General features: G+C 37.9%; 1 protein-coding gene across 5 annotated transcripts; it reads left to right on the top strand.

The window, feature by feature from the left end:
- The first annotated feature begins 152 nt into the window (after window positions 1-152).
- Window positions 153-22,030, top strand: RBM27 (RNA binding motif protein 27). Of its 5 annotated transcripts, none has more exons than XM_068697703.1 (21): window positions 153-324; window positions 1,554-1,672; window positions 2,253-2,377; window positions 3,525-3,616; window positions 4,208-4,401; window positions 5,190-5,450; window positions 5,999-6,232; window positions 7,492-7,626; window positions 9,768-9,917; window positions 11,764-11,911; window positions 12,199-12,352; window positions 13,458-13,721; window positions 13,852-13,980; window positions 14,701-14,823; window positions 15,308-15,382; window positions 15,488-15,652; window positions 16,084-16,188; window positions 16,301-16,492; window positions 17,538-17,624; window positions 18,074-18,184; window positions 18,810-22,030. In XM_068697703.1, the coding sequence occupies exons 1-21, from the start codon at window positions 266-268 to the stop codon at window positions 18,894-18,896; spliced, it is 3,009 nt and encodes a 1,002-aa protein (XP_068553804.1). In that variant the 5' UTR covers window positions 153-265; the 3' UTR covers window positions 18,897-22,030. The 5 variants fall into 5 exon arrangements, with proteins under 5 accessions (XP_068553804.1, XP_068553802.1, XP_068553806.1 ...); XM_068697701.1 differs by having other exon boundaries at window positions 3,522-3,616; XM_068697704.1 differs by having other exon boundaries at window positions 154-324; window positions 5,193-5,450.

Genomic DNA, 22,030 nt, shown 5'->3' with positions numbered 1-22,030 from the left:
TTAAGGCCCCCCCCAGGACGCCGCCGCGGGGCTCACGCGCTCGCGCGACCTCGCGCCGCGACCTCCGGGTCGCGCTCCCGGCCGGCCGCCATTGGCTCGTCGCGCGGCGGCGCCGCCGCCTGATTGGCCGGCGGCCGCCCGGCCCCGCCCCGCCCGCGCCCGGCAGGCTCCGCGGCGGGGCCGGGCGCTGGTTCCTGGAGCCTCGGCGGGGGAGGGGCCGGGGCAGCAACCGCCGCGGGCCGGGGGCGATGGTGGCGGCGGCGCCATGATCATAGAGAACGTGGACGCGCTCAAGTCCTGGCTGGCCCGGCTGCTCGAGCCCATGTGAGTGGCGCGCGGGGCCGGGGCCGCCTCACGGCCGGGCCGGGGCCGTTGGGGCCGGGCGCGGGGCGCGGGCGGCGCTCGGGGAGGGCCGGGCCCGGAGCGCGGCGGGGCCGCAGCGGCAGCGGCAGCGGGACACAGCGGGGCTGGGGCTGGGCCCGGCCGCAGGGAGCAGCTCCCGGCCCCGCGGCTCCCCGGTGCGGAGCGGCCCCGCCGGGCCCGGTGAGCGCCCCGCGCTTCAGGCGAGGCGGCCCCGCTTGGCCCTGCCCGGCCGTGCCCGCGCCCCGCCGCGCTGCGGGGCAGGAGCCCGGGAGCCGCTCCCGCGTGGAGCAGGGGCCGGGCAAGGTCAGGGAGGGGCAGAGGCAGCCGGCGGGGCCCTGCGCGCAGGGGCTGAGCGGGTGCGGGGGCTGTGAGCTGTGCGCTCTGTGTTGGGAATTGCTGCGTCTGGCGCGGCTCTCAGCAGCTCTCGGAAAGGAGCAGATTAATCCGGAGCGGAGCTGCCTGACTGACAGCTCGCTGGGAATCCTTGCACCAGTTGCCATCTGCATTTCTCTTTGCGTTTGTTGGTTTTGTTTTTTATTATTTGAGATAATTTGGGGTCTACTCGCTCCGTGCTATTTCCTTGCATTTTCATGGTTAATGTTATTAAAAAAAAAACGCTCCTCTCTTTAAATGTTAATTTAAAAATAAATCACCCGACTCTTTTGGGTCCTTCCTACCCTCTGGTAGCTCGCATTCGCGTGTTTTTGAAGAGAGGCAGAGCGAGGAGCTGTGACACTGCCCCAGTGCTGCAGAGCAGACACGCGGTGACTTTCCGGGAAGTTGCTGGGCTGCTCTGGGCCGGCCACGCTTGGCAGTGGCTGCGATGCGCTGAGGAAGCTGCAAAACACTGACGGCTGCTCAGTTGCCCTAGAGTTGGATCCTTGTTAAACAAGGCAGCAAGGTAGCTCCGCCAAAGCACGCCTGAGGAAGGGGCGAAGGACTGGGAAGGCTGCCAGCTGCAGCAGGGCACGGGAGGTGGTCACAAGGTGATTAAAGTGCCTGGCTGTAATTGGGGAAAAAAAAATTGCCATCGCAGACATCCCAGAGCAGCTGTGTCCATGCCGGGTGTCAGAGCAGCATCCCGTGGCTGTTGCTGGGCTTTCTGCAGCGGCCCTCCCGCACCAGCGCCCGTCTGACATGCGGTGGTTTGGGCGTTCAGCAGAATGAGGAATGGTTCTTTCTCTCCGTAGATGTGACGCAGACCCGTCGGCTTTAGCCAACTATGTTGTGGCGTTAGTTAAGAAAGACAAACCAGAGAAAGAGCTGAAAGCTTTCTGTGCTGATCAGCTGGACGTCTTTCTGCAAAAAGGTACTGTGGGCTGTGCTTCTGTATCTCCTGTTCCCTGGTTTCCATTTCAGAGTGTGTGTGGGGGGAGAGTGATACGCTATTGTTTCCTTCAAAATATTTCTTGTTATCCATAAACTGATTATTTCTTACAGAGTGTGAAGGAACAAACATCTTGTGTGTGTGTTTTTGTTTTTTTTTTTTCACAAGATGGTTTTGTAGCCTGTCGTGTTCACAGTGGGTGGGAGGAAATCCTCCAAAATAAAAGCTACCACTTGATTTGGTTTTAAAACATATGTCGTGCTGCCAGAAGCTTCCATATCAGATATTTGATAACTTCTGAAAACCTGACCCACGTTGATCTCTCAGGCTTCTGACAAGCTTCTCAGGGCAATTTGGTTTAAATTCAAAGTGTTAAAAGAAATTGCTAACTCTGTAGCTAGCGGACTAACTGTGGATTTGATACAAGTTTCAGTCACGCTTGGCCCTTAGAACATTGCACAGTTGTAAATGTGATTGAAAGTAAATGGCTCTTCTGGTAAAGCCATTCCAAACAACGAACTTAAATTGGTATATAATCTTTTCTTGTCTTCTCTATCCTCAGAAACTTCAGGTTTTGTAGATAAACTTTTTGAAAGTCTGTACACAAAGAGTTACCTTCCTTCTCTTGAACCCACGAAAGTAGAAGCAAAGCCTGCAAGTCAGGAAAAAGAAGTCGTCAAGGAGGAGGTAACCTTTTTTTTTTCCTCTGCCTGTTTCTAATTTTCAAATTATCCCTGCTGTAACATCTGTGAGGCAAAATGCAAAAGCAAAATCTGTTTTGTTGTGACTAGTAATCTTTTTTTTGTCTCTGTGCATCTGAATGGAAATGGAAGGTGATCATTCCGAAAGAACATTTTACTTTTATCTAGGTTAATATCATTCAGAAATCCTATTCAGATGTCCCTGGCAATAAGAGCTGACAGTGATTTGAAAGGATTTAAGAGATGAGAAAGAAGGAAAAACATCCCAAATCGTTTCCTGTTTCAATTTTGTATATTCTGTATATCATCGAATCTTGTTTTGAAAGCAGGACCTTAAACTGGGCTATCCAGAGCCTTGTCAAGACAATTCTTGAGTGTTTCTACCAATTCTTTATATATAATCTTAAACACGGATGAGTTTTTTTTTAATAAGCCTGCCTTTTAGTATTGTTTTGACTTCAAAAACTCTTAAATATTACTGCAGGAAAACTTTTGCCACCCAACTTTACAGTAACTTCTAAGCAAAGCAAAATGGTAGCAAATGCATGAAAATGTACAAAATGCGTTCAAACAGATTTACAGTACTGGGGAAACTCAGACTTGTAATACTGCGTTTGTTGAGGCCAGCGAGAAATGTGATTACTTCAACTATGTGAACAGGTTTGGGTTTTTGTCTTTTTTTTGTCTTTTTTTTTTCTGGCTTTAAAGCATTTATTTCAAAATGTGAATTACCGGCCTGTCTATGTTGAGAGAAGTAGTTCTCCTTTGTTGTGTTCTTACTATGAGATTCAGAAAATGCCTGGTTTGTATAACTGCTAATTCTAATGGGATAGAAAGTGGATATAACATTTGTCTTTTGTGAATCCTGTTTAAAAACAAAATTTCAAAGTAGCTTTACTTTGGAGCCTCTCCTCTAGAGAAAATCCTGAAAGATTTAAAGCACAGAGCCCATCAACCTCTGCAGTGTGATTACTTGACGTGCTTAGGTATTCTGTGCAAGTAATACTTAAAATGTTGTTTTATACAAGATACTAACTCTGTTATGAAATTAATCTTGGTCTTTTTCTTTTCATTAAAAAAAACAAAAAAAAGAAGCTATGCTCATGCTTAATTAGTGGCTGTCTCTTAAGCAGAATTTTCAAGAATCAGTTGAAGAAGAGCGGGATGGCAGGAAAAAGAAGCATTCTAGTCCACAGAGAAGCCGGGGAGATTCCAGTGAACAAAGGCTAGTAGTTGAACCAAAATGCTGATATCTCCTTCTGTATTTGCTGGCAGTCTTTAACTGAGGATTTTTACCTCTTTCTTAGGATTTTCACAAAAGCAATGATTTCCTTCCCACTTTTCTCTGTCTGCAATGTGTTTCAGTGCTGATCTCATACATGAGAACCCTTCACTAGATGTTAGTCTCTTTGGGAAAGGTGACAGTACTTTTCAAATGTTAATACCTAGGGATGCTCTCAGTTCCATTCTTTCCCTTGTTATATAAATGAAAAGCATTATTGGGGTGTGGCAGTGTTCTTACTGCCCCTCCCCTATACTTCCCCCCCAACACACACTGTCAACATTGTTTTTAGAACTTGTTCTGTTCATCTATAACTTCTCCACCTTTCCTACTTTTATTCATCCTCCTGTAGCGAGTTTCTATGAATGAGTGCTTCTGAATTTTTCTGTGTAATTGGAGAAATTCTGATTCAAATATTTTTTTTTTTTGCTGTCTAAACTGGACAGGATGGAAAAACGGTATGTTAATTTGCAAACTTGTTTTTGAATGGGGTTTCTCTTTTCATAAATATGGTCTACATATGTGTTTTTCTAGAACCAGAGAGAAAAAGAGAGATGATGGAAAATGGAGGGACTATGACAGATACTACGACAGGAGTGACTTGTACAGAGACAAGTCCAGCTGGCGACGAGGCAGGAGTAAAAGTCGTAGTAAAAGCAGAGGGTTAAGCCGAAGTCGTAGCCGCAGTAGGGGTAGAAGCAAAGACCGCGATTCAAGCAGAAATGTTGGTGAGTACTCAAGGTGTTGCTTTAGGAGAAGATCTAATGTCAGTGACGTGTGGTGACTCCTACATACTGTACAGTCTAGCAGGCTGTAGATGTCCTTGAGCAGTCTGAGCAAATTTTGAGAAATTCGTGTTGCTGGAATCATTAAGATGCTGTTCTTCAGAGTAGAATAATTAAGGGAATTGTGTTACTCACTAACCTCTTAATTTATCCACAGGTGTATATCAGTAGTTGATATTTATGTGCTGTATGTGTTAACAAAGCTGTTGATTTTTCAAAGACGTGCTATGTTTTTGCTAAGTAGTATAAATCTCTTTCACTTTGTTATTGTATATTTTAGAGAAGTTTTCTTTCTAATTCAAGGTGGTTACCACACGTTGTACTTTTAGGGCTAATTCAGAACTGTTGGAAAACTAAGAGGCACAGATTACCACACGCTTCAGTGTGTGTTGAGACCACTTTAGTTATTGGTTTGTTGCTTTTCTCCCCCTTTTTACTTCAAAAGAAAGCTGTAATCCAAGAAGGGATAAGGAGTAGATGAAAGAATGTTCATTTTGCAAAGAAAATATCTAATTTCTGAAGTTAAAACCCTGTTTGCATTATATTTAGTTTGTCTTCCATTGGTAAGACTAATCTGCTTTAAGAACAATTTCATGTGCAGAACACTGAATATTTAAGTAAATGTCTATGCTGTTGTGTAGTATCTTTTTTCAGGTATCTGATGCACAGAACAAAGTATGAAGATGTACCTAATTTGTGTTTTTGTTGTTGTTTTTGTTTTGTTTTCTAAGCAGAGCACCGTGAGAGATCAAAATTCAAGAGTGAAAGAAATGATGTTGAAGGCTCATATAATCCAGTTTCTGTGTCTCAAAGTAACTCTACTGAACAGTATTCTTCTGCACAATCTATTCCCAGTGCTGTTACTGTAATTGCACCTGCGCACCATCTGGAAAACACAACAGAGAGCTGGTCAAATTATTATAACAATCATAGCAATCCCAGTTCATTTGGCAGAAACCCTCCACCTAAAAGAAGATGTCGAGATTATGATGGTAAACTGTTTTCTAGTCTTCGGTTTCCTACCTCGTTTCAATAATTCTGTAACTTATTTTAGGTATTCAAGTTAAGTGTAGCAAGTCAAAATGCAGTAGATTGTGGTGTACCTTTATATGTAAAAATGCATGAATGCCCAATATTTTACCGGGAAAGGAACTTATCTTGCTGAAAGCAGTTCATTTGTAATGTGACAGCTGCTGGACAGAACATAAGGATTTTGTTCACAATGCTACAGATTTGCCTTGGCAAATAACTTAATGACTGGCAGTTCTGAAAAAGATTTCACTACATGTGTTTAATGTAAAACGTACGTATTCGTGCTTTGTTTTTCCACGGCTTTTATTGTGCATACATACATATGTCTGTATGCTTTTATGGAAGATTACTATAATTTGAATTATTCTGAAACCTCATCTGATAATGTTAAGTCATTGATTGTATGTTTTCTTTAGTAAGAAATTCCAGCAAAAACTGAGATGACGTTAATTGTTGACAACTATTTTTTTTTTCCTTTAAGAAGATAATTAATTTTCTTGTTTTGCAGAGAGAGGATTTTGTGTACTTGGTGATCTTTGCCAGTTTGATCATGGAAACGATCCTTTAGTAGTAGATGAAGTTTCCTTGCCAAGTATGATTCCTTTTCCTCCACCACCTCCTGGACTTCCTCCTCCTCCTGGTATGCTTTTGCCTCCAATGCCAGGTCCAGCTCGCAATATGAGGATGCCAGTACCACAAGCTCATCCGCAGGCACCACCTCCTGTTGTGCTTCCTGTACCAAGTAAGTTAAACATTTTTCTGTTTTACTGTATGTCACAAAGTTAAAATGATGGCTCTTTCTGGAAAGGAATTTTTTTCCTAATGAAAAAAATTTGAGGTCTAATCTATTGAAAGTTCTAATACATCTGTGTTTGTACTATACTATGTGTTGTTCTTAGCAGCTGAGATCTGTTTTAGCTCAACAGCGATCTGAGTCTGTTCAACCTTTTTTCTTACCTCGTTGCATATTGTAAATTCTGTGAAGAAAAATCTTAGTATATTGGATATATGATTACTCTGTTTCAGTACTCTTGACTCCAGTTACACAGTACGTGCTGTCATAGTTGTAACAAGTAGCAGCAGTTATGGGATAAGAAATAGTTTCCATATAGGGTTAACACGAGGCAATTGGTGAAAAACTAGAAAACATTTTACAGTGGTAGTAGAAGGATCATTTATGAAATTAATCTTAGGGAATATAGTTGTTGTTTGTGCTAGTTTTATTTCCAAAACAGTGGTGCTCCTGGTGAAACTGTGCCTGGCTACAATTACATGAAAGGCACCTGTAGATTATATCTGTTCATACACACTTAGTCTTATTCCTGCCTTTGTTTCCTTGGATTACTTATTTTCACAAACCCTAGGAGCAAAAGCTTAAAATGGCAAAGGTAGGAAATACCATATTTACCTTATCTAAGGCAAGCTTTTCTACTTACCAGGATAATTTACTCAAAACTTTGCCTGAGCCTTTTAGAGGGTACTGAGTTGGCTTGCTTCTGTTCAGAGTTCTCTGATTGTAGTTGTGTTTTAGTACTTTGCATAGGATTAATTCACTGCCCCTCTTTGGCTACATAGTAAATTGAAGTATGTGTATTGTATATGGTACAAACAAAGCAAAAATTAGTCAGATTCCTTGCCTGTTAATTCCTTTCACACTGTAGTTTTTTGTTCTAGAACTGTAATCTAAATGTTGCTGGTATGTCTTGCTCTGCATCAAGCCTTGATTCTCCATGGCAGAGCTGAGGGAGGAGCTGCTTTTGTTAATGCAAGCTCTAACAGTAATAAAGCTCTGGGGAAGAAAAGTCTTTTTTTTTTTTTTTTTTTTTTCCCCTTCCCCTCCTTACTCTTCTTTCTGGGAAAGAGAAAGTGTTGGAATCAGAGTAACTTAACAGAGTGGGACTTCTCACGCATTGTGATTATTTACAAGGAATAAACAAATCGCACAGAATTGTTTGTACATTTTATCTGTGGAGTCTTAGTGATTCTATGATGTCGTTGTAGGACCACCTTTAACACAGTCAAGTTTGATAAATAATCGTGACCAGCCTGGGACAAGTGCCGTGCCCAGTCTTGCCTCTGTAGGAGCAAGGCTACCTCCTCCGTTACCCCAGAACCTACTGTACACAGTATCAGAACGTAAGCAAATTTCTTTTTTAAAATCTGCTTGGCATGTAAATTTAAAAGTTCCTCTGCTTGTGTAATTAGAAGTGATTACCTTTATCTTCCTCCAGTGAATACAAATCTAAAAAGAAGTCTGATGGCTTTCCTTGTGGTCAGTGCATCATCTGCTGTTACTGTGTGAGATAGCAGTAGTGTTCTGTCACTGTCTGAGAAAAGATCATTTGTCAGGGGCTTCTTTTCGGTTTCATATTTTCAAAATAATAAAACAGTAGGATAAGAAAAAAATGTGTTCATCTTCTAGCTGTTTAGTAGAACATCAGTAGAGAAAAGATGCATCTGCAAACCTGTAATTACTGTTTAACTTGGTCTTTATTCCTACCCAATTTTGGCTACTACTTCATATGAGAGACTTTTTTCTCTCATCTGTGTACCAAAATTTTCTTTAGGTTCTTCATATGCATTAGTATTTTATTTCTGTTGTTGTTTTTGTTTCAAAATTGACTTAATCCTGGCCTTCTAACTTAAGAAATAAAAAAAAAGACTGCTTTCAATGGACATGACATCTTCCTTACAGAGCACTTTTTTATTTTTTTCATGAAAGGAATAACAAAATAACTGGAGAACCCCAAATCATTCAGTTTAAATCAAATAAAATGTATATTTCTTTGATAATGAAAATGGTAATGACATTTTCATGTTTTATGTGAGCAAAATAAGGTGATTAAAATCTGTGTTTTCTAATATAGCTTTCTGGAATATTATAAATAATACAATGAATAATAATAAGTAATTATAATGTTTATTGTTCTTTTTAACATAAATATTCTAGATTTTATTCAAATGAGAGCTCCAGTTTATGGTCCATGTCATTTCCCTCATGACTTCCATGCTTTTTAGAACATCAGTCACTCAAATATCTTGTTAGGATCTCTGTTCAGTTGTCTCCAAGTGCTGTCAGGCCATGCTACCATCAGATTCTTTCAGCTTCAGAGCTTCTTCTAAGGAGTGATTCTATGTGTTGTAACTCATGGGGCATCTTTGACTTCAATTGCACTATGTAATTCTGTAATTCTCTTCTCCAAAACCTGTGTGGACATTGATTCTCACGTCCTGTTCTTGGACTGTTATGGTTAAACTGCTGATGAACTGCTCTTGCAATTGCACGAAGAATCTTGGAAGAGAAACTTGTAGTTCAGCTCACACAAGTTTAATGAAAGTTCTTGGCAGAGTCTGAAACTCCTGAGTGCAGATTCAGCACTGCATGACAAAACATCAGCGTTGAAGTTTTGAGGCATCTGTTTTAAATTGTCAAGTCTTCGTTGTCATTTTAGAACAAGGAGCTGACATGTAGAGTGCTTCAGGTCTTTTGGATCCCCCTGTATTGGCACCTGTTTCTGTTTCAGGATGTGCTGTGCTCCTATGGAGGCTTTTCATGGGTTTTATTCATTCAAGGTCTTGTATAGCTTTTCCATTTTATTGTTGGAAAAATACATCATCTTTGATGTACCTTGGACTAGAGGAACAACATGAGTCAATTCTGTCATCTTGTGTTCTCACAGTTGTCTCTTGTAGTTAAGTAATCGTTAATACTTTAATGAAGGTAGGCAGCTAATCTCACATAAATTAAGATAATTTAATAGGTAAGTATTAGTCAAATCTCCTGATTTCTCAGCTTGCTTTGATTGGAATCGTTTAAGCCCATTCTTCTCCAAAAATCCTTCCCTGAAGTAACATAATCTGTTAGTGCAACAAAGACTCAAAATCTCTTTACATCTCAGGATAAGATGTAAGAATAAATGCTCAAACTAAATATTTTGTTGCTCCCCGTGAAACACTGTCAGACTGTGAAGGATATGATACAGGAACCTCACTTCTTTTTCAGGCACTTCATCATCAGTACTCGATAGTTGTGATCTATGCACTTCGTACAAACAGTAGCAGTCGTTGAAGGGGAATATGCCCAAATAAACTTAGGCGTAAGTTGAGATGAGGGCTTTAAATAGCTACACACATTGGCTCTACAACCTCTGTTCTCTCTTCTCTTCGTCCAAAACAACTTCTGATTCTTGGACATCCATGCGTTTCCTTAAAGGAAAATTAACCCTGAGTCTTAAACGCATTTGAAAAATTCTTTCATTTCTCTCCTTTTTTTATAGATACATATGAGCCAGATGGCTATAACCCTGAAGCTCCTAGTATTACCAGTGCTGGTAGATCTCAATATCGACAGTTCTTTACAAGAGCACAAACGCAGCGTCCAAATCTAATTGGCCTAACATCTGGGGAGATGGATACAAATCCAAGAGGTAGGAAGGGTTTCTAGTCATTGCTGTTGCTATTTTTGTCCGAGAACGTCAACACTTATTTTCCCCTTTTTCAGGCTAAAAGCAGCATATTTTTTTTCTCACTGATCTAGTATTTCAGAGCAATTTTCAGACATCTCAACTTTTTTTAAAAATGCTAATACGACCATATTGAAGTAACAGCAGACTTACTGATTAAAAATAACCACTGGCTTGGAAATGTTACAAGGTTGGTTTGTTTTGGTGTTTTTTGGTTGGTTGGGTTTTTATTTGTCTTTAGCCTACAAAGGTACTTTTTGAGTGCTGTTGCTTCTAGAAGGAACAATGATACAGCAAGATGACTTTAAACAGTATGTTTTGAAGAAACTTCAGATTTGCCAAGGGCATGTTTAAGAGCTGGGGCACAGATGTGATGATCCACAATACTTGTCTCGTCTGGTTCAATAGTAGTTGCGAGGGGAGCTATCATGTTTTTGTACTTGATGGTCTGACTTTGTCAGCCAGATGCTATATTAAAATAATTGTTGCAGGTAGAATTCTAATTCTCCCAGCCTGTAGAAATCCCAGTCTACATTTAAGTAATTCTGAATCATAAGTTGGATGAATGTGGATGTAGCGTGGCGTGTACAAAGTCTCTTTTAGGATAGAGAAGAAGTCCAGGCTCTTCAAAGAAATTTTTGTTCTGCTAGCATAGCTTTCTTTCTCCTTCCTGCTTTCCCCCCATGATCTGTAAGGGAAAAGTTGGTAAATTCCAGTGTTTATTGTTACACTTCAGTGCTTCTTAGTGGATTAGAAAGGGGTTTTTCCCAGTATTCCTTTCCCATGACTCATCCTATAAAGAATATTTTTAAATGTTATTGTAGAAATTGTTGTTGCTGTTTTCATCTTAATAAATGTCATAAAGGCAGGGTTGGGGCTTTATTGCTGGTCTCTCTAAGAACCCATTCCAGTTGTAAGGAATGGGTCTGTGTTTGGTTATGGTGCCTCAGGCCGCTTGTTTTGCTGCCTTTGTCAAGTACCTGAAAGGTTTACTCTAAAATCATCCTCCAATGTAAGACTGAAACTGTATGCCTGAAAAAGCCTAGTCTTGTTTTTTCTTACGAGTGTAATCAGCAGAGCTCTGGCATATATAAAAACCACAGAAAATTGATTTACAACTCAGACTTCTTTTTAGGAGTTGAATATTTGGCATACATAAGAAGCCAACAGCAATAGCGTAATTTTCAAATGGATGTAATAAATACTTGGCAAATTATGATCTAGTGCTTTGGATTTGTGTTTGTAGAATTTGCTTCAAATAATAAATTTAACATTTCTGAGAGTATAATTTCATGCTGTAGCTGTGCTCAATTGACAGTTGCTGTTGCTGAAAACTGGATGGAGGGGTGGCGAGGGGATAGCAGTGGGAGGAATGGGTTCTTGGTTGCCTTTCACTATCAAAGGTTAATTCAGGGAAAGTTGGTTGTTTATTAAGCCCATGCCACATTCCAGAACTCTAACCCAAAATCTCAGAATGTAGTGGGTTGTTTTGTTTTGTGGTGCTGGTGGTCTGCAGAACCTAAAGCTTCAGTACCTGCAAAATTAAGTTTTGTTTTTGTTTCTTCCAACTGATATTAATCTTGAAGGTCAAAAATCCCATCTCTGCTTGCAGGACTAAATGCTTGTTTTACTCAGATTGATTTGTTAGGCTAGCAAGCAATCTCTGAAGTAACTTTATAAACAGAACGTAGTCTTATTTCTTAGGTTTTTAAAATCATCTCAATCTTGTTGTTTAAATGCAAGCTCTGTCAATGTTTCCATACATGTATGATAAACAATACATCTTTTCCATTCCTTTCCTTTCCTCCAGCTGCCAATATTATCATCCAGACTGAACCTCCCATTCCCATTACGAATAATAGCAGCAATGTAACTAGAGTTGTGCTTGAACCAGACAGCAGAAAACGATCTCCAAGTAGCATGGAATGTCCACCGCTGAAGAAACCATGGTTGGGAAAGTAAGAATTAATGACTGCAGTTGACTAACTGGAATGCACTTTAATGTTATCGGTGCTGTAAATAGAGCGATTCGTTAGTCCCTGTAACTTGAGTGGGCTGAGTCAGAAAATCTATGTCCAAATAATAATCGGAGACTAACTACTAGGGGGTAGGGTAGTTCGGTTGTTGTTACTCTCTAGTCTACTTCTAATGAGAAAATAAAAGTTAAATGTGTATTAACAATGGCTGCCCTACTTCGGTGCATTTATGTCTTTCTGAACAAATATCTTGTTCTCGTTTTCTCTAGGCAAGCAAATAACAACCAGAATAAGCCAGGATTTTTGAAAAAGAATCAGTATACTAATACAAAATTAGAAGTTCGAAAAATTCCACCAGAAATGAACAATATTACACAGCTCAACGAACACTTCAGTAAATTTGGAACTATTGTAAACATTCAGGTAAAAAACAAAGTACGATTTTATTTCTGCATGTGGGTATTTTATTTCACCTGGAGCCTTCTTGAATACAGTAGCCATACTTTGTTTCTGAGAAATCTTAGTGGAGACTAACAAAAGTAAGTAATCAAATTCAAAAAAGCCTTTTCTTGGTCCTCTGCCTTCATGAGGTCTTATAACATTTGAAAGTCTTGCAAATTTAACAGTATCTATCAGGCTTTTGAGCAACTTGAGCATAAATTTTGAGAGAGATCTGCCAGCAAATTCTGTTTTGTATAGAAGTCCTGCATTATTTCTTAGGATTTGGGCAATGATGCTACAGGAGAGTCTTTATGCATCAGTTTATTATCATTTTGCATCCTAGAATTGGCTCAAATTCAGTGGTGTTTCTTGCATTATAAGAAGTGGAAAAGCACTGTATAAGCAATATGCAGGTAGTTGCATTGTTAAAGTACTACTTAATTTCCTTTTGTTTTGTTTACGCAAAACAATGGCCTCCAGAGTCCTTGCTTAGAGGTCTGAATAAAGACATACCTGGGAGGCCTCCCTATTTCTTGAGTTGACGGTTTTAGACTAGCCCAGAAGATGGTAATTAAATGATGCATTTAAAACACATTACCTCAACCATATCGTACTACGAAGTATGTTTGTATTTCTGTGATGATTAATTTTTAGGGAAAATTTGTCTTTTTCATGATTGCTGGATAATGTTTCTTTGGAAATATGGTGAATCTTTGCACTACGTATCCTTGGACAATGTTTTTATTTCAGAAGAGTAGAATAAAAAGCTTTGGGCTTTGTATCAGCCTCATCAGTCATATCCCAATAGTGTTTTACTGTGCTTTGATTATCCAGTGATATTTGGTGGAGAAGTCTCTTTTATTATTTATTTGATTTTATTTTACGGCATATAGTCTTTGCTGTAATTATGTGTGTTTTCCAAAATGTACTTGGCTTTAATTATATAAAATAGTTACCTTCATTTTTGAGCTATTAATATCCTTAGATATTCCACTTGTTCCTGCAGATTATTTATAGGTTGGTTTGCTACTGGTTGAGATGTTTTCTTTCTTGAGAATTAATGTATTTTTATGACCTTTTGTTTTAGGTTGCTTTTCAGAATGATCCTGAAGCTGCACTAATTCAGTACGTAACTAATGATGAGGCCAGGAAGGCAATTTCAAGCACAGAGGCAGTTTTAAACAATCGGTTTATAAGGGTGTTGTGGCACAGAGAAAGTGAACAGAATCCCCCATTGCTGCAGCAAGCACAGCAGCAGTCACCCTCACAGTCTCTTCATCACCAGCTTCACCTTCAGCAGCAAGCCCTGACCACGCCTCCAGCCGTAACGATGCATAGCAATATGTCAAAGGTATGCTTTCATAAACACACCTTCGATATGCTGAAGGTTATCAGTGTTCTTAAGTGACAGCTGTTAGGCTCTGTACTCTGCATTTTTAAAGCTTTCTCATTTAATTTTTTTAATATCTGTTGATACACAGGCAATGAGTAAACCTCTGGCCTCTGGTGCCTATGTCCTTAATAAAGTCCCAGTTAAACGTCGCCTTGGAGCAGCAGGTGGAAGTCAGTCTGATATAAGTCAGGCTGGGGCTGTAGGAGAGGATTCTCAGGTATGTTTCTGAAAGCTGACCATCTTCATACTCGCTTAAAGCTTTTACCCATTAGCTGAAAAAGGGACCTAGCAAATAGAACTTGAAAATTCTGTTCCTAGTAGATTTCTTTATCACTGAAGTTCTATACAATGTGGTCAGTCACTTCTTAGTTTCATTAGCTGCTTATATATACTAGGGAGAATTATTTCAGAAACAAAGTACCACTATTTTAAGTATCATCAAATATTTTTGGCAGTGTTTCCTATTAAACAAATTTGACAGCCTACATGGGACGTCAGCTTTTTGTTGATAAATCTGATTGCTTTTCCCAGTGAGGTATGGTGACTGTTACTGCCTTATTTCTTTTAAGTGTTTGATCTGTAAGCGTGATGTTAGTTTGTGTTACCAAGCTGAATATAGTGCAGTTACAAAAGATCGGCTTCAGCAGTGTTCCTAGTGGATATTGGGATACAAAGGCAATTTTGGATAATGACTGAAATAAATTATCTTGTTAAAACATTTTCTGCAAAAGTGTGTAACATGATTGCTTCCAAGCAAGTTGACCATTAGATTAATGACGTTATGCGTATATTTTAATTTATGAATCGTTGCATAAATCTGGAAGCTTGGGTTTGTTTTATAGAATATCTCCCTTTAAACTATATGATGGTGGTATATCACATTCATTTTAACCTATTACATATTTCTGTTTGTGTGTGTGTATTTTTACAATTTCAGACGTTTCCTACTTCTACAAGCCACTCAAAAACGGTTTACAGTACTTCAAATTTAAAGACACCTATGAAGCCTGGTGCAGGGTCTAAACCTCATGATGTGCAAGAAGCTCTTAAAAAAAAACAGGTGCTCTGCTATATGTTGACGACAGTGTAGTGGTCAAAGTACTTTAAAAAGAAAGGACTGAAAGACACATGAAACCTCAAATACTGCTATGTAGCTTTCTACACATGATCAGTGTAGCTTTTATGATTCACTTTTGCAGATGCAGGTTGAGGATTGGCGTTTTTGTTTTTAAAGAGCGAGCGATAAGGGGTTGTTGATATTTCTCTGGTTTTAATCTCTGTAGATGTGAAAACTTAAACAACAGCACAGGATATTCAAGGGGTGTTGGAAGGAAAAGAAAAAAATAATAAATTACCTCAGAGCAGGAAGTGGGCAAGTTTTAATTGTTACTTTCCAGATCAGATACATTTAATACTAGTGTAGTTCACAGACTAGTAGTTTTTATTATGGCTCTTGCTTACATATCTTGAAGAAGAAAATATGACATACAAGTACGTACAATGCTAGACTGCTTTTTCTGATTCAAAGAGTTTTCTTCTCACAGGAGGCAATGAAACTCCAACAAGACATGAGGAAAAAGAAGCAAGAGATGTTAGAAAAACAAATAGAATGTCAGAAGGTAAGTTTGGAATGGCTTCCAGTACATGTGTTTTGATTTTTTAGGCATCTGTTCAGTGCTGTTCTTGCTGAAGTTTTATATTCCTGCTCTTTTATTAATACATAGATGTTGATATCCAAGCTGGAGAAAAATAAGGCTATGAAACCAGAAGAGAGAGCAGAAATAATGAAGACCTTAAAAGAGCTAGCAGGAAAAATATCTCAATTAAAGGATGAGTTAAAAACTTCATCTGCAACCTCTACACCATCAAAATTAAAGTCCAAGACAGAGGTATTTATTGTACAAGACACTTGGTCATCAATCTCCTATAACTGTTTCTAATGATGTGTCCTAAAAACACAATGCTGTTAGATCAGTGTACTTCCCACCAGTATTTTGAATTTGAGCGATAGCTCAAAACTACTGCTTGGAGAACCAAGCAGTAGTTTTAAGTACCTTGGGTGACCCAGTTTGCATATAACCTACTCGAGCTTGTTCCTGTTCTGAAGTATAGAATTCTGGGTCCCTCCAAAAGGTGGGGAGAAGCACATGGAGGCAAGTAAAACAAACAACTGAATTTAGAGGAAAATATGGAAGTTGTGTGCTGGTTCACCTTTATCTTTTATATAAATTTATTGCTAAAGTGGAATTAAATATTAAAAGCAGACATTTGTGTTCTGCTTTTCCCATGCACTTTCTCTTTCTATACATTTTTCTTAAAGGCACAAAAGGAACTTCTAGATGCAGAACTGGACTTCCATAAAAGACTTTCTTCTGGAGAAGACACAACTGAACTGCGAAAAAAGCTAAATCAGTTACAAGTAGAAGTAAGCGTGTCTGCATTTATGTTTCTAATGTATTAGATATATAAATGTTTTAAATCCTTTCAAGCTGCGGATAAGCTTTATATATTATTTGCCTTTTTTTTTTTTTAAACAGGCTGCCCGTTTAGGTATCTTGCCTGTTGGTCGAGGAAAGACAATGCCAGCTCAAGGAAGAGGAAGAGGGCGGGGTCGTGGTGGGAGAGGAAGGGGCATGTTGAATCACATGGTGGTAGACCATCGTCCCAAAGCACTAACAGTTGGAGGATTTGTTGAAGAAGAAAAAGATGAATTGTTACAGCACTTCTCTGTAAGTATTAGGTTATGTTAAATAGAGAAACTGGAGAGGAGAGTTGGAGATGCAAGTCTTTATTTCTGTAATACAAACAAATTTATCCTGAATTCATGGAACAGGCTATGGATAACCAGTTTCAAGAGTTATCAAGGATGTAAATATAATGTCTTTTATAGGTGATTTACAGTAGCTGCCCAATGCATTCCTTTAATAGGAAAAGCCAAATGGCTTCATCTTATTAATTCTGTAAGTTAAACTTATTTACAAACTTGTACAGAAAATAGCTGGTAGTTTGCAAGCTGAGTTAATCGGTATGTTAGTATCAGACCTGAGTTAACACAATAAAGGATAAACACATTGGACATTTCCTTCAGTTAACACTACCCAGAATAAAATGTTTCCTTTTGCAAACCTAGTAAATTTGTAAGGGAGATAATCTAATACTTCGTAAATAGATAAAATTGTGTTTGTGTTTGTTAGTTTGATGCTTTGTCCTGTTTTGTTTTTTTTTACATCTATCATTGCTGTGTACATTCAAATTTTTAACATTATGCACTATACCATTTCTAAAGATGCAATGTTCTGTTAATCTAGCCATACTAGACTTTTTTTTTCCTGTTCCATGAAAAAAATGTTCTGTATTTAGCATATTCAGGAGCTATATAGCAAAGTTTGATTCCTATTGATCAAATCTCTTCTTTTGCAAGTAAATAAGCTCTAAAGGACTTAACAGCTCTGTAGTAGTACAACATTGAAAGGCAGAAGATATAAAGTGGTGAATTCTCTGGGTTCACTTGTCAGCTATATAGTGCCTTTTCTCCTGCAAAATAAATCCCCACTTATTAGAATGTTAATAAGTCTGAGCTGTTGCCCAAAAATACAAGTACAAATGCTACAGCGTTGCCAGATGATGCAGCTGAGATTTGTCTCTCTTTTCTACCCAAAAAATAGCAAGGTTTCAGTAGTGCTGTGATACAGAACAATGTATTTGTAGTACATGATGATCATGTTTCTGGAGGAGAATATTACTATTTTTCCTAATCAGTTTTTCCTCTTACAGAAATTTGGAGATATTGAAGACCTTCAAGAAGAGGATTCCCCACTAAGTGTTGTTCTAACTTTTAAATCTCGCTCTGAAGCTGAGAATGTAAGTGAAATAATGGATTATTTTTTTCCTGGTTCCAAACTACTCATGTCTGCCTTCTTGTGTTTTAAAATTGAGCTAGCTTTGATCCTGCTATTTCAAGCTAGATAGTGCAAATACTTGCTGCTTTCACATATAGTTTGCTAAAAGGTGAAATAACTTGTGTTTAATAACATGAGTTAGTAAAGGTCTTTTCTGATGTAGGTTCAATGTTCCCATCAGTGTAGAACTCTGTTAGTCTTTTCAGATTGATAGTAGATGAGCATTGATTATAGGTTCAGGTTTAAATGAAGTTGCTCTTGGAGACTGAAGCAGATGATTATTGTGTGTTTGAGATATTTTGATACACCTCTGCAGTGATAGGTGTTCACTGGGTCTAGCTCATTATTGATGATCTTAATCCTTTACTTGATTCTCTTTTTGAAAATATGTTCATTTTAAACACAATGTAGGCTGCTAACCAGGGATCCCGGTTCAAAGACCGAAGACTACAGATATCATGGCACAAACCTAAGGTACCTTCTGTGTCAACAGAAATTGAGGAAGAGGAGCCTAAGGAAGAGGTATGAAAATATGTTGATAAAGTTATCACTCTTTTAACAGTCTAAAAGCTATGAGCTCTTTTCAGATAGGTTTTTTGTTTACTGAGAAATTCCATTAAATGTTTCTGCAAGCCAGAAGCTGAACTGTTTTTCAATAGTCAGGTACAACTTCCATGTTTTAAAAAAGGAAAGAAATAAATAAATCCACTCCAAAATCTTAGATTTTTAAATTGAAATGATAAACATCGCATCCTCACATATGTACATGCTGCTAATCGTTTTTCACTTTATTAATTCTCTACTGAGGGATAAGTTCTGTACATGTATATTCTTAGATTGTAATTATGAGCACTTTAAGGCTTTTAAATGCTTTTCTGCCTAGGCATTTGACAGAAACTTGTTTCAGAGAGGGTGGGTGGTTGTTTATTCCTGCTTTCTTTGAAGTTTGGCTTTCTTTCCCTTTCTTATGTGTGAGGCTACTGTTCTTTCCCTAAAGCTTGTGGAAAATAGTTGTGTGCATTTCAGTGAGATTTACAGTAACAAGAATCTGATGTAAAGAGCAATGGGGAGGCTGTGTTGTCATACAAGTTTCCTAGGATACAGCATGGAACTTCTTTGTTTAAAAACATTTTTTTTCTTTATCTAGGAGACTGAAACCTCAGATTTATTTTTGCATGAAGATGATGATGATGATGATGAAGATGAGGATGAATCCCGTTCTTGGAGAAGATGAAACTTGATGTTGGAAATGTATAATTTTAGGAATATAGTTCAAGCTATATCTTTTAAACTTTTATTTAAGAAAGTTGATGAGCCAAAAAAAGCTTTACTTTCTTTTCAAACCACAAGATTTAAAGTGAGCAAAGTTTGTTATAAAAACATTTCAGATAAGGGCTGTGATGCCAAGCTAGCCAAAGGCCCAGTAACTTTTTACAGAATTATCAAGCTCACCGGGGTGGTGATTCTTTTCTATTTAAGAAGGTTAAAAAGAGAGAAAGAAAGTGAATATTAGTATTTTCCTGTCCTATTTTCGTGTCACCTGTATTACCTTGTTTTGTTTTTTATAATGTGATTGATTTGTTAGCTTATAATTGAAAAGATGTTACAGGTTTTATTTAGCAATATTACAGGCTTGGGGGAAAGACACAAACTTTCATTAAATGTTATGAAAGAAAAAATGCCTCATTTACTAATTGAAAAAAGGTAGCATTTTATTTCATATGCAATCACTCACTGTAGAAATTATTTGTGGCTAAGTTCATCCTTCACTTATTTAAGGATGTTTGAAGGCCACACAGTTTCTATATTCTGCTTTTTGTCAGAGGAGATGGAAAAAGTAATTCAACAGGTTATTACTATAATATTGTCCAGTTCACTCTGTTTCTTCAAATCCTGCTTCACAAAAACATCAGCAACGACACACGATTTGAGTGAGTGTTTGAGATTTCCTTCTGTAGTTTCAGTAGTGTTCAAATTTAAATTATACTGTTCATCTATTGCATCTCAGTATTTGTGAATATGATGTTTTATGCTTTCCCCAAAAAGAATGAAATTGGGAACTGCTCACCAGCCATTAGAAACTCTTCTTCTATCCCTGTTTTATTTATGTTCAAGCCAAATCTATAAAGTGTTCAGAGCAAAATATTTTTATCCAAAAAATGTCAGTCTGCTGGTCAGCGAGCCTTCAGAGTAGTGTTCAGACCTGGTTTGGGAACGTTAACCATTTATCTTCAAGTATAGTTTTGTTCAGACACATTTAAGGTGAATACCATTACATTCTTAGTTGCCTCGTCACTTTACCATATTAAAAAAAAAAAAAAAAAGAAAAAGAAAAAGCAAACACACACCAAAAATGGTGTATAATAATAGAAATTAGTATAACAAGTTTAGATGCTTAAGCCATGTATCTTAACTGTTATGTGGCTTTTGCAGTTCATGAACATGTGTTATCTAGGAAGCGTTTTCCTTAACTCTCTGTATTTGTACCGTACACTTTTCAGTACATTTTTATGTACTTTTCTATACAAAATAAACAATGTCGGTGCAAAACCGTGCTCCTCTTTTGAATAGTTTACCAGAATTATTTGTCAGCAAATTCCCAACTAAAAAAAAAATTGCATCAAGACCTCTAAATTTCAGTGGCTCTGAACTTAGCTAATGACATGGAGTTGAGCAAGCCTTTGAGTTTACTGTTCCCCTGTTACCTTTTTGCTGTGGTGGAATATAAAAATCAAAATAGTATATTTTTTTTGTTTCCTTGTCAGTTGAAGATAATATGCCTTTCAGTATTCTTCTTCATGTTAAAACCTCTTTTTATAATTAGGGCTTTCCTGCTAATACTGAGGCTAAATTGCATACATAAAGAAACAAGGGAAAACCAATTCTACATACTTAGAACGTCTTGATTTTTCTCCCATCATCTCTAATGTTTTTTTTAATGTCTGTGGCTCAGTCAGTGTATATTTTGAAAAATCCATTGCAGCAACCATATTTGAGTCCTGACAGTTTAAAAATGATAGAGGGAACAAAGGATTTATATATTTTTTTGTACAGAGTTTTTTCTTAAACTGTATAATTTTGTAAATATTTTGCTTTTTGTGTACTAAAACTACCAGCGTATAGATTTCAATAAGAACTGTTGTATTTTTGTATTTGGAAAATGAAAATTACAGTGAATGAATGAAGCTGTAAGAAAAATTGCAGTAGCCTTTGACACGCGTAGAATGGGATTCCTTTTCATATGGTTTTAGCTCTAAAATGACACCTGATTGGCACACTATATTCAGGGACACTCGCCCTTTCCCACACGTGCTGGCTTTTCAAGTTGGGCAAGACAGGAAGTAAGCGACTGTGGTAGCTTTATTTAATGATTTTTGGAGAGCTTCACATGATTACTTTTTTTTTTTTGCCTTTAGAGTACACATTGGCAGGCTTACATAAATCCTCAAGTGACATCCCAAACATGATTTGTAAATGCTGAGGCACAAAAATGAGTTGTGCCTCTGAACTCAGCTTGTGTATTGAAAGCATGCTATTATTATATTATTGGGGATTTAAGTGATGGGCAGCATAGCAGTATCTGACTTGTGGTGTTTAAGGAGTAGAAAAGATGCTTGAAAGTGACCTTCATTTTGCCAAAGCTTATCTCCCTGTACCTTAGGATGTATGTACTAGGCAATATTAAACTGTTCTTTTTTTTTCCGTGTGTTTTTTGTTTATTTTAATAGGTAACATGATGGTACAGCTTGCTTTATGGTAACATTTTATTGTGAAATTAATGAACTTCAGAGAGTACATTAGATAGAACTTATAATCAACACTGGGACTTCTGTACACCAGCAAGTATATTTACAGGACATCTATAATAAGATGTTACCAGTCTAAGCATAGTGTATGAACATTGAAAGTGTATGTGATAGGAAAAGAAATTATCTGTTACATAGAATCATACTTACCTCCCTTTCATTATCTAATTAAGCTAAGCAGAAGGAACAAAACCCCAACAGCTAAAAGGATAAATATGAAAACAGTTGCCTGCTTATTGTGGAAAATCCAACACTTTTTTTTTCTTAGCAAAATCATGTGAAAAGGAATAAAGTTCCTCTTGGTGTATAGTAAACTTGTACTATAGTTTTTACAAAATTGTGAACTTGTGTAATAGTATAATAGGAGATATTGTTGAATTTCTAACTGTTTATACATTTAAATTCATATATGTAATGTTTGTTTTATTGATTACAATCTGAATTTCTAAGATGCATGTTGAATTTTTGCAATAAAGATATACTATGGAATGGTTCAAGATTTAGAAAAAATGAAAACTAACTTAAATAAATTGGACAGCAGAACCATTCAAAAAAAATACAA

The sequence above is a fragment of the Anas acuta genome, chromosome 14 (assembly GCF_963932015.1).
Source record: "Anas acuta chromosome 14, bAnaAcu1.1, whole genome shotgun sequence".
NCBI lineage: Eukaryota > Metazoa > Chordata > Aves > Anseriformes > Anatidae > Anas > Anas acuta.
The sequence above is the reverse complement of the archived record's forward strand: the minus strand, read 5'-3'. Positions and strand labels throughout refer to the sequence as shown.

Coding starts and splice junctions, on each gene's coding strand:
- RBM27 (XM_068697701.1), top strand. CDS start 266: ATGATCATAGAGAACGTGGACGCGCTCAAGTCCTGGCTGGCCCGGCTG. Junction 11,912..12,198: donor AAGAAACCATGGTTGGGAAA/GTAAGAATTAAT, acceptor CGTTTTCTCTAG/GCAAGCAAATAACAACCAGA. Junction 15,653..16,083: donor AATTAAAGTCCAAGACAGAG/GTATTTATTGTA, acceptor TTTTTCTTAAAG/GCACAAAAGGAACTTCTAGA.